The 12,782-nt window shown below is 34.9% G+C and overlaps 2 protein-coding genes across 11 annotated transcripts; one reads left to right on the top strand and one right to left on the bottom strand.

The window, feature by feature from the left end:
- Positions 1-530: 530 nt before the first annotated feature.
- LOC107955397 (GTP cyclohydrolase 1) lies at positions 531-3,320 on the top strand. Its single transcript, XM_016891179.2, has 2 exons — positions 531-1,287; positions 1,730-3,320. Exons 1-2 carry the CDS (start codon positions 1,086-1,088, stop codon positions 2,926-2,928), a joined length of 1,401 nt encoding a protein of 466 aa, XP_016746668.1. The 5' UTR covers positions 531-1,085; the 3' UTR covers positions 2,929-3,320.
- Positions 3,321-3,909: 589 nt separating this feature from the next.
- LOC107955395 (serine/threonine-protein kinase MHK) lies at positions 3,910-12,480 on the bottom strand. 10 transcript variants are annotated; one of them, XM_016891173.2, is made up of 17 exons: positions 11,997-12,480; positions 10,637-10,922; positions 10,481-10,559; positions 9,493-9,561; positions 9,271-9,360; positions 8,407-8,545; positions 8,199-8,301; positions 8,023-8,075; positions 7,803-7,869; positions 6,614-6,722; positions 6,450-6,515; positions 6,296-6,364; positions 6,161-6,224; positions 5,944-6,048; positions 5,386-5,420; positions 5,233-5,278; positions 3,910-4,332 (listed from the first exon to the last, which is right to left on the bottom strand). In XM_016891173.2, the coding sequence occupies exons 2-17, from the start codon at positions 10,642-10,644 to the stop codon at positions 4,256-4,258; spliced, it is 1,179 nt and encodes a 392-aa protein (XP_016746662.1). In that variant the 5' UTR covers positions 10,645-10,922; positions 11,997-12,480; the 3' UTR covers positions 3,910-4,255. The 10 variants fall into 10 exon arrangements, 8 of the variants coding, with proteins under 8 accessions (XP_016746662.1, XP_016746661.1, XP_016746660.1 ...); XM_016891172.2 differs by having other exon boundaries at positions 12,308-12,478; XM_016891171.2 differs by having other exon boundaries at positions 11,576-12,424.
- Between the last annotated feature and the right edge of the window lie 302 nt (positions 12,481-12,782).

Below are 12,782 nucleotides of genomic sequence, written 5' to 3'. Positions count from 1 at the left end.
CTAGTGTGCTACAAACCGAACTTTAGGCCATTTATGATGGCCTCCAATTAACTAGGGAGGCTAAATGGGTAAATTTTATTATTGAAATAGATTGTACTTTAGCTATCGAAGGTGTTCATGGAGATTATAAAAAGACATTCAAATAGAGATTTGATTTTATGTATCTAAGAATTGTGTAGGCGCGAGTTGAGAATACTCATAAAGCAAGTACTTAGAAAGGTAAACTCTGTTACTGATAATTTAGCTAACTTGATGAAAGGTTCTTCCATTAGCACAAGAATTTTTCATGTGGTTCCTCGTTCGATTGATGATCAGATATGAAGTGATAGATGTTTTCGGTTATCTAACACTGATCCCACTATTAGCTCGTAATTGATGTTGTTTATATATTGTTAAAAAATTATTTTAATTTTAATTAATAAATTTATTAATAATTTAAAAGAAAAATTGTTCAACCTAAATGATATTCTCCATAACATGTGGATGTTTGAAATTTTTGCAGTATAAATAATAATGATAATAATTTTTTAAGGTGCTCCACAGTCACAACCAAAACTTCTCTTTTCTCAATCGCTTGATTGAAGCGGGCCACGGCCATCGCCATGGGTGTCTTCGTGTGAAGTTGGCTCTTTATTGATGATAACAAAAGCTTCAGTTCTTAAATACATTGGATTTTGGTTCTCAATTAAAATTCTTCTTTTTTTCCCCACATAAATTTATTGGTTTTACAATTTTTTTATTTAAATATTTTTTTCTATGTAATTTTTTAATATTTTATAATATATATGTGTATGTATATATATAAAACATAGGAGTAGGAGAAGATCCACACATTTCAAGGACCAACGGCAACCCTACGTATACATTCTATTCGCTTCGCCCTCTCCTCCTCTGCCTCTTATCTCCTCTGTCTTTATCCATATCTTTCTTTTTTACGTTTTCTGCATCTGGATTTCCAATTAACATTCCGAATCTGTGGTGGATTTTTTCTTTTTTTGGTCGAATCAAGGTTTGGGTATTTTTCATTGCCTTTTTCTTTTTTATTCTTTAATTCCCATTGTTGTTTTTGTTGTGTGGTTTTGTCAATGGGCTCTTTGGATGAGGGCCATTTATGCGTTGAGATTGAGAATGGAATGAAGCTGGATGTAAGTGAGAAAGAGCCTGAAACTATAGCTATTGAGGATGCTGTGAAAGTTCTATTGCAGGGTTTGGGTGAGGATTTTAACAGAGATGGCCTTAAGAAAACTCCCCTTCGTGTTGCCAAGGCACTTCGAGAAGGAACAAGAGGTGCTTTTTTGATTTATCCCAAATTCTAGTTTAATAGAGTAATTTTTCTGAGATCTGTATTTTTTACTTTGCTTATAATATGCAGACTTGGTTCAAGAAGGTTGTTAATTACCTAATTTTTACTCAAAGATTTTGTTTTTAGCTCTTCCTTTTATATTTTGCAATCAATAAGCACAGGGTTCATTTAGTTCAGTTCCAAGTCTTATTAGTGCTGATGAACCACCAACATGCAAATGGCTTTCATTTATTAGTTCACTGTTCTTTGCTAAATGGGACTTACCGCTTAGGAAAAAGCCAAAAATGAAAGCTGAAGGCTTTTGAAGTATTAATATTTTTTGGCTTTGTTGATTTAGTATGTTTTGGGCTCCATTGAATATAATGTGTTTATATATGTTGTTGTAGTCTCATATTTTGATCCAAGGCTTTTCTATTGCCTTCTTAGGTTACAAGCAAAAAGTAAAGGATATTGTTCAGGGAGCTTTATTCCCTGAAGTGGGTTTACATGATGGAGTTGGTCATGCTGGAGGAGTAGGTGGGCTTGTGATTGTTCGGGATCTTGATCTGTTCTCGTATTGTGAGTCGTGCTTGCTCCCGTTTCAGCTTAAGTGTCATGTAGGTTATGTGCCATCCGGTCAGCGGGTTGTGGGATTAAGCAAACTGTCTAGAGTAGCTGATGTTTTCGCGAAACGACTGCAAGACCCACAGCGTTTAGCAGATGAAATATGTTCAGCTCTGCACCATGGAATCAGGCCAGCAGGGGTTGCCGTGATACTTGAGTGTTTGCATATTCATTTCCCGAATGTGGAGTCAGTCCTTCTTGACTCAAAGCATCAAGGATGGGTAAAAGTCCTGGTGTCTTCGGGTTCGGGGGTTTTTGGAAATGAAAATGCTGACGCTTGGAGTGATTTTCTTGGTCTTTTGAAATTCAGAGGTGTGACTGTGGATAGAACTCTAACCAGGGACTCAGTTAATCACAGTTGGTGCCCTTCAAGTTCTTCATCTATGTCTAAGATTTCGTCTGAGCTTGTAGCGGCCAACCCTGAAATGGTTGCTGCAGTAGCATCAATACTCAGATCTTTGGGTGAAGATCCATTAAGGAAAGAGCTTGTGGAAACACCTAGCCATTTTGTGAGGTGGTTGATGAACTTTGAAAATACGAAGTTGGAGATGAAGCTGAATGGCTTTGCTTGTGGCATATCCGATCTTCTCAAACCTAATGGGGAAATCAGCTCCCGCAACAACAAACAGATGCATTCGGAGTTGAACCTCTCATTCTGGTCACAATGTGAGCATCACCTACTTCCCTTTTATGGTGTGGTCCATATTGGATACTTCTGCCCTAAAGGAATCAATCACCTTGGGAAGTCCCTTTTGCGGTCAATAGTACATTTTTACGGTTTCAAGCTCCAAGTGCAAGAAAGGCTGACCAGGCAAATAGCCGAAACAGTTTCATCGATCCTAGGTGGAGATGTCATGGTAGTTGTGGAGGCTAACCACACCTGTATGATTTCTAGAGGGATTGAGAAGTTCGGCAGTAACACAGCTACCATTGCAGTGCTAGGACGATTTTCAACTGATCCGGCTGCTAGGGCTATGTTTTTACAGAGCATTCCAGACGATACTACATCTCAAATATTATAGTTATTCTTTTCCAGATCTATTCTTTACCTCAATGCTTTCTCCCAGTATGCAGCAGTGCAGAAAAATGGTATAATTTATACTGTATACGCCCATGGATTACAAAAAAATGCAGCTTGGGGCCTGTTTATGTCCTAACTCCAGTTTGGCTATTTAAGGCATGGAGTTCCATTTAGTCTCAGAAGGCACCCTATTTAGAATTGATCTTTTTTTCTCTCTCTTTAATATAAATCCCTTTGAGGGAATTCCAGGGGTAAGTCCTCAATTCCATCATTACATTTGTGGGCATACTTTTTTTTTCTAATTAAAGATCTCAATGTACTGAGGAAGTTACTGAAATTTTTGAACGCCGTTTAGAAATTGGAAAATAAAAAATATAATGGTTTTTTTTTTCACTTTTATTTCTTATGTCTATTTGCTGTCAGCTGATCCTAATGGTGAGAAACTAATAGTTTGGACTCATTATCTACTTTTAATATTCTGGCGATGTAATGCTTGTTTGGCCTTTCAGGAAATTATTTTGGCTTGTCCGGAACTGCCAAGGGCGTGCGCGAAAGCATGCTTTGTTGATGTTACTAGGTAATCGAAATCTGGTTTAATTGTAAAAAGATTTTAAGAATAACAAATTTCATTATATGAATATCTATTTAGTATTTATAATTTTACATTTTAAAAAAAATTAAATAGTTTAAAAATATTCTAAAAATAGATAAGTGATTTAAGTTGAAAGATTTAAATTTCTTTAAACAGATCAGGTAATCTAGCATTTTATAATTAAGTTATATAGAAGGTTTTATAATTAATATTTGAATTGTTGGAAGTTAGTGCTTAGAGACTCCAAAATTAGAATTTTGTCTGAATTTTTAAGTGAATGAAAAAACAATTTTAATTTATATATAGCCTACTACTATCATCACATAATCAATGGATAAAGCATACCAATAAAGTCAAACCTAGCAACACAAAATGAAACTCGCCTATAGCTGAGAAAAAAAGTTGTTCTTTTGATTTGAGTACACTTATATTTGGCCAATTTTGTTTTTACTGTAAAAGGAGTAATTAATTTCCTATATTTGAGTAATAAAATCTTAAAAAACTTGCATCCCATCCCAAGGAACCGATTTTGACTGACGGATACATGGCAAAGCTTAGATAGCACAATTAGTAGAAGCAGCTATGAGAATGCTAAATGGAACTCTACAAGAATCAAATGAAATTACATTACATCCACGGCCCCCCCCCCTTAACATATAGGATTTTACCAATTCAATTCAGTCCAAGGTAAAATGAGCTTGCTGAAAGGGGGTTGGCACTGCAAACCATTGACGTTCTAAAAGGTTAGGCTGCAATGATGTGATTGCAAACCCAGCAGATTGCGGAACTCCAATTGGTGCGTGCTGGATCGAACTGCCATTCAAAATATAGAATGTCAAGACATAGAAAGATCAAGTGATGATTATCTCGCACAAAAAAAATGCTAATAATGGCAGATGCAGATTTCATAAGTGAATGGATGACGGTAATAATTCAATAGATAGAAGGGCTTTCTTTATTAGTAGAGAATTAGTATGGAAAACCTGCTTCAAATGAAAAAGGCTTGTAACACCAAAACTACATGGGCCTGGATGATTTTCCAGTTAAAGGTACCAATAGACCTACTACCCCTTAACGCTAGTATAAACACCATCAATCTTAATATGAGTGGGGTAAAGAATATGGGGAATGAGCAAAAAGCAGTCAGAAGAGCAAATTAAGAACACCAGGAAAACTTCATGTTGAATAGATAGCATGAAGCCCTAGCCTGGGAAAAGTAATAAATGAATTGACTCACTTGAATGAGAGAGACAATGAAGATCCAGCTGGCGTGTGAATTCTATTTTGATCAGGAGTCAGCAATGATCAAAACACTAAGAACAAAAAGAACCCGTAGTCCGTTAGTGGCGAACACTAAGGTTTAAACTCTTAAACGAAGAACAAAAAACAAATAAAACAACCAGTGGGAACTGTGTTACTTGTGCAAAGTTAAGCAAGCTGGTAGCTTTAACTCATATAAAGCATGGGATCCAGATCATCATTCATGACAAAGATCACATAAATTTCTTAATGTGTGACTAGAATTGTCAAGTCCCCCTTTCTTTATGCTTTGTTCGGTATGAAGGTTTTGATAATAAAATGTTTAAGATTCATAACCACTTCCCTACTTTACAGCTTAATGATTAAATTAACAAAATTTCCATTCTCACTCTTTTCCATTCGTCATACCAAGCAAAGCCTTGGTCCTTAGCTACTGAGGATCATATGAATTACCTGATTGCTCTGGATGATCGTTCAGTCTAGGACAAAACAGTATATCCTACATCATGAAGTTTAGCAGTAAGCCATTACAAATCTAACTCCCATCAAATATATATATATATATAGCAAAGAGCAAATTTTCTGTGTTTACACTGTACAACTTACCTCCTCCATACTTTGAGAGACGGTATGAACCATTTCTGCAAGAAAATAAAAAAAAAAATCAATTCTTTCTTTTAACCAAAAAAAAAAAAAACAGAAGTAAAAGTAAATCCCTCATAAATCTGGCAGAATAGAATTCAAAGAAAAATGATACAAAAGACATGCTCCAATAGATTGAAGTTTATCCATAACAATCAAATGACATTCATGAACAGTGACGTTATTCAAAGATGCTTAAAGCAGATACCCCATATTCAGAAAAGCATATTCAGTTGGTCGAGAGGAAAATTACATATCTTCTAAAATATCCTTCGCTAAGTGACAAAACACCAGATAAATGTTTCTAGTTCATCTAATTCCATGTCTCCATGAATGTCTAAACCTCTGCCTCGTGAGGTAGACACCTAATCCTAAGTTCTAAGACACCACTCCACTATTCCTCCACAATCACCAGATGAGGATAAAAAACTATGTCTGCCCATGCCACGTGTATTTATTAGTTCTTTATACAAACGACAACAGTCCACTGAACTATAAACATGGGAGTTACAACCATATTACCTAAGTTTGAAGCACTTGGTTTCACAGCAAGTGTCAAACCCAGAAAACAATCATCAGGTTCAGTGCCGAAATCCCATAGATTCAACTCAAGATTTGGTTTTGCCCCTTCACAATGTACAACAAAATATTAATAGGTTGAACCAGGAAAAAAAAAAGTGAATAGAAAACGTTATCAAACTGTATAACATGGGAACTAGTATTGAACTTCAAAACTTACCCATGTTGTTTAGCCTCGGCTCAAGTGGATCACACAGTAGCGGATGAGGAACATGCACATCCACCTGTCAGGACCTTTTAGTAAAATTGATCTTATACAAATAGAAACATTAAATCTCTAGAACATATATAATACATTAAAAAAAGGATGCTGCAATGCCTGTTCTGCCGTTGGCCTCCTTAATGGGTCCCATGAGCAAAGTTGCTACAAGCAGTCAAAGCAGGGGGTGTAAGATATTATAGTACAGTAAATATCATTTTGCTAAATGCTAGTCAACCGCAATACACACCAAGATTAAATCAACAGCCTCTGAGCTGGCATTGGGCATGATATCCGATAGGTTGGTAGGTGATATCTGCCCAAAAGTAATGGCAGCAATTTTTTTTTTTTAAAAAAAGGTCAAACTATAGCAGATAATTGATAACTAATAAATATTTATTAAAAAAATCTTACGTCAGAATAGCTTATATTGATTAGACGAGAGATATTTGTTGCTTCAGGGAAAGAAATCCAATCTGGTGCACCCAGAACACAGCATATCTTGTATAGTTGATCAATTTCACTGCCAGGATGTGAAAGAAATACCGTAAGAAAAAATCCTTAAAAGTTCTGATATATCTTTCTTTTCTTCTGCGGTAGAAGTTAAAAAACAAAACTAATGTATTCTGAACAATTAGCAAACAAAAATACACTCATTCTTTCTTCAGCGGTAAAAGTCAGAAAACAAAACTTATGCATTCAGAATTAACAAACAAGAACAAAAGATAGTGAACAAACACACTAAGAAACTTGCATGGTAAGTAAAGCAGTTTTCTTAGGATCACGGCACTGCCAAGATTAAGTACATTGAAAGATAACAAATATACCTTCTTCAATATATATAGTTATGCATCCCCACATTGAATGCATAGCTGAACATTCATGTACATACACATAGTAGCATAGTGAGCATCCTATGACCACAGCACTGGTAAGACTATTAAACAGAAAGGTAAGAAATTTACCTTTCTCAGTATCTATAGTTGTAAATCCCCGCTCATGCATGCATGCACACACGCTTTCATGTACAAACACATAACAGTATTTGAAAATGATAAAAGAGGCATGGACTGAGGACGATATTAGAAAATTTATGCACCATAATGCCCATAAGCAGAAAAGCCCAAAAAATAAATACGCATGTGTAGGTTGGATCAATTTCGTTCAGGTTAAAACTATCTGAAGGCCACATGGAAAATTTTCCTTGCATATGTTATTAGGATATTGTATACATACAATCAATCAAACTAGTAATTTTAACCCATGAAATTATCGACATTAGAAATCATAACTAAAGACCCAGCAGAATCACCAAAGTCAAGGGTCACATCATATCAACAATATATTATAGGAAAATTTATAAAGACCAAAACTTCAGGAATATAACGCAGCTTATCTCTCTCTCTCTCTCTCTCTATATATATATATATATATAAAGGAATGTATCAAAGTTAGTACATGGTATTAAGACACAAAAATCTTTGCCAAACTTGTGCTCATTTATGCCTGAGAAAATATAGACTTGTAAGAACAAAAGGATTGTCTTAATTTATAGCATCTTCCACCAAAACTAAAAAGAGGAGAACTTAGAATAATAAATCACCTTTCACCAGGGAAAATAGGAGACAATGTGAAAAGCTCTGCTAATATTGCACCAACAGCCCACATATCTGTAAGTGTTACCATTATCAGACATCATTCAAGCTAAAGAAAGCATTATAAAATCTCAACATATTACATTAATGGAAACAAAGCAAAGCTCAATGAAAATAAAAATGTGCATATGCACATGTACACACACTCAGAGACTTAAATCCATATACCAATTGCAGTAGTGTAATAGGAAGACTGCAACAAGACTTCGGGAGCACGGTACCTAACACAGTTAACCCAAAAATCATTAGATGAGAAAACTAACCCTGAATAAACAGGATAGAGTTATGAAGAAATCAGTGAGACTGCGCCCACATTGCCTGAGCATGAACAAACACAAACTCACCACCTAGTGGAAACATATTCTGTATAAGGAGGCATTGACAATACTTCTCTCGCCAGTCCAAAATCAGCAATTTTGAGAAAATCCTTGGTGACCAGCAAGTTTTCTTTAAAAACAAACAAACAAACAAACAGATAGATTACTATATAGATATCCACCATCAATTGCAAAAAGGACTTAAAGAATGCACCGAAAAGAAAGGAACATTTACCAGGTTTCAGATCTCGATGAAAATATCCATTCCCATGCATGTGGACAAGTCCTTGCAGCATCTGAGACATGAAGCTGCGTATCTCCCCTTCAGAAAAAGGTCTTTGTTGCTCTTTCATGATTTGGTAAAGATTATGCTCCTAGAAAGAAGTTAAATTAAGCTCTCATAAAAAGAACCCAACGGTGTTTCCTACAAATTCATGCTTGATTCCAGCAATCGTACATCACACTACTGATTACTTCAAATGAAAGATCAAAATAACAGTTTATAATGAACAATACAGAAGTAAACAATTAATGTAGCATTATGTTTAAATGAAAGAAGCACAATCGACATTGAGATTAGCAGGCAAACACAGTCAGTTGAAACCTTTATTTTCAAAAGAAATCATGATATTTGGTTGAAAAGAGATATCTAAATTAGAGGTTTTGTGTTTGTTTGGGAGAGAGGGGTTAAGCAAGTACCTGCACAAGTCTTGCACTAAAATCAATTCTAGAATGCTTCAGAAATCAACCATAGTAGTTTTGGTTAAACAAAGGCCAGCCTTCCAAATTTTGAACAAGCTTAAACATTGAAAATTTTAAATTCAACAAACAGATTCCCCTAGAAGCATAGCCTCTGGCTAGGAAATGGTTACAAACTAGCATTTGTAACTAAGGCATGAACTAGACCTCTCCAAAGTTCCTAGCCCCTGTCTCTAATCATAGTAACATTCCCAGCTTTGTATTTTCCAAAAACAATTAAATAAAGCAACATAACACTTTAATATCAGAGATCAAAAGTACAGTATTTAAGCAGAAGAAAAAATTTCACAAACTCATGCTTCCACTGAATAATAATGTGAACTTTGAAAAGCATCCTTACCATGTACTCGAAAATGAAGAATAGTTCATTGTTTTCCCTGACAACCTCCTTTAACTTTACAATATTAGGGTGATTTAGCTTACAAAGGGCCTGTGGAGAATAAATTATTGATACCATCAAGAAAAAGCATGTATCCATAAATGGTAGAGAATAAATGGAACATGCTCTCTTGATGAAGGCTTGGGTGAAAAGCAAAACATTCAAGGAAATATCACAGCATACCTTGACTTCTCTTAGATTCATACACTCTTCCCAAAAGTAGAACTTCCTTTTCATTTTCTTAACAGCAACCTAGATTGGAACATTTACAAAAGCAATGAGGCAGAGCTCAAGTAAGTTCTACATTTTGTAAATTCACTATTATCTTGGTAAAACTTAGAAAGGAATACAGACAAGAATAAAAGACAACCACCCACAATAGACTGAGTTCATTTTTCTAATCCAAGGTTTTCCTAAAGATTATAGCCAAAGTTGATGAACGCTCATTGAGATGACATTATCAAAAAGAACCAAATGCATCAAACTTTTTAAAAGAGTAAACCAACCAATATTCTTCTATTGAACTCCTAGGTTTTCCTAATCCTGTTTCTATATACATATATATATGCTCGAAGCTTCTACATAAAGGACTTCTCTTATATGTATATATGCTATAATATCTCACGTCATGCATATATCCAGCCAACCCATTTTTCTATTCCTTTAAAATCTAAGTTCCAAGAACAGTGTTCCATCTCATACATTACATCCCCATTAGAATTCACAGCTTTAGAATCTCGTTTTAACTTCTCTTCTAACAGACAAATCAAAATGCTTGCCAACCCCCCCCCCCAAAAAAAAAACAAGGAAGGGGATGGGACAGGAGGCATATGCAGCCTGGTAGGTAGAGAGACAGGGATCATCAATTGAGGTTCAGACATCCTAAGATAAATGAGAAGTCAGATACAAATTTTAACTTAAACCCCAAAAACTAGTTGCTGGTAGATGAACAATTGACCAAGTAACCAATACAGACTTCACTTAATGATTCAAAATCACAAAGTGATTTCAAAATTGATCCTACATTCATTATTCTTTATCTGCAATGTATTCTACCATATGTGAGGTATAAAATGGGCACAAGAACATAACTTATTGACAAAAAAAAAATAAACGAGTGGTTATTTAAACTGAAAGATAAAAAGCAACTAGGGGAGAAAGAGCTCCTTACAATCTCAAATGTTTCTATATTGAAGGCTTTGAACACGCTACCACAGGTGCCATCTCCAAGCTCTTCTAAAATTTTATACCTAAGTGAAAAAAAAAAGGAGAAAAAATGAGAACTTGACAAACTTACAGATATTAAGAGCAGTGGGAAGAAACTAACCTTTCCATTATTGCAGTTGTAGCAGATAATAATCAACAATTTGTCAATGTACTTCTAACAACCTCCAAATAGAGATGTCGACTGTATCGACATAGGCATGATCACTAGCTTGCATACACTGTTTACTGCAGCTAAACTGTAGCATGAAATGTATGATGTTGACAGGAACCGACTTCTCATTATAAGAATGATTGAGTATCACCCAGAAAATTATCAACATCCTCAAATGCAGCTTCTACAAGCTGCAACCAGTTCGTATCATCTAAAACCAACGAGTCTATGAGACCTACAACAAAACTCCAGTGTAAGAGTTGAACTTCATCTATCAATCCATTTACTTACACTCAGCTTAAATGATGTCCCATAGATGAAAACAGGGATGGGCTGGACAATCACCAAAAAACAATACAACTCAACTAAATTATTTGTCATAAATCATATTGTAAAGAAAGAGCAGTGACAAATATATTAGACTTGGTCTTTATAAGGCTTGTATGAAAAAGTATAAAACATAATTCTGTTTCTGTCCAAAGAAATTATACATGGTGCTTTAGACCTAGAAAGAAATGTGGACTGAAGGCCATGGGTAAATCTTTACATGGTCAGAAACACGGAAGCTAATATAAGACTTTACCTCGTTACCTCTTTGTACTCATTCATTAAACAATGTGTTATTTAAAAAATGAACTCTCTGGATTTTCAAACAAGGAAAAGTTTGCAATAAATACATCAGCAAATTCAATCAGATTTCTCCTACATGTAAAGTCCTTAATCCATTATTTTTAAAAACTTAGCCTTAAAAATATAACACATTTAAAAAAAAGCTTTCTGATTTAAGTCCTCGATTTATTGAAGCCGAATCAGATAAAACCAAATCAATTTAAATCCAAACTAATAAATAATTACATAAATCATAAAAAAAAAAGAGGTATGGAGGACCTTTTCCTGAACTAAAAGAAAAATCCCTGCCATTGATTTCCTTTTTTCTCAAAAAAATAAAAAATAAAAATACAAGGATGCAAACAGTTATCCATGCTTTAACGCCTAGCCAAAAAAAAAAAACATATTCAGCAATACTTTCTTTCTATTTCCTTACCGAGAAAAGGGGGCGTATTTTGACCAAAATAGAAAAAAGAAAAAAAAAGGCGCGTATTCTTTTTATTAAGAAAAATAGAATAACAAATCTACGAAAATAAGATATTATAATTATACGAACGCAAGCACTCGGCCACGGCTAAATTCAACCGCATAGACACACCATAGCCGAATTCGAATCAGTCTCTATCTTTTGACCACTTCTATCATTAAAGAGAGCACCAAAATTAATAAGAAATATCAAAGAACTTTCGGCAACTTCTACCTCTCCGTTTTCTCGGAAGACAAACAGGAATTAAGACGAAAACTTCAAGTGCATTCCAATGTGAAAGAAATATGCAGCTCAAGGAAAAAGAAAAAAAAAAGCGAAACAACAATTGAACATTCACAACAAAATTACGCAACTTTTTTCCAAAGAAAAGATGAAGACAAAAAGAAAGACACTAAGAGAGACTGAGAGAGATGAAACTCGCATCTGATAACCAAAGCGACGAAGCAAGAAATGGAAGCAGATCGCCAATGTCTAAACGATGTTCGTTTAAAACAAGGAAAATGGAAGAGTTTCAGAGAGAGAACCTTCAGAAAAAGAATCGATTTCAGATTACTACCAGAGAGAATTCTGCAGAGGAAGGGGAGATAGAAAACGAAAGAAAAATATATAATAATTTAATATTTAATATTTTTTTCAAAAAAAAAAGATTTTATTCTTTTAAAAAACTTTTGAAAATTGAAACGAAGAACAATGCTTGGTTGTGAAGGGGAAGGGCGGTGGTCCCAGCGGTAATACAATATTATTTTTGCCTGAATTACTATAATGTCCCAAAGATTTGGTATATTACGGAATTGTTTTTTCTGTGTTCTGACGATAATGTCCCTCATGGATGGATAAGAACTAGTGACGTGGACTGTGAATTAAATGCGCACATAAAGTTTGCTGGGACTTAAGCGTCATTAAAGGATAAGTGTATGGGTGTTTTTGTCCGTGGAAAATTTTCGGTGTGGGTTGGACTTGTGATTTACACTGTGGATCCGGCCCATTGCTTCATTCAGG

Source organism: Gossypium hirsutum, chromosome A07, assembly GCF_007990345.1.
Source record: "Gossypium hirsutum isolate 1008001.06 chromosome A07, Gossypium_hirsutum_v2.1, whole genome shotgun sequence".
Lineage (NCBI taxonomy): Eukaryota > Viridiplantae > Streptophyta > Magnoliopsida > Malvales > Malvaceae > Gossypium > Gossypium hirsutum.
Note: the sequence above shows the minus strand (reverse complement) of the source record. Positions and strands in the feature narration are given on the sequence as shown.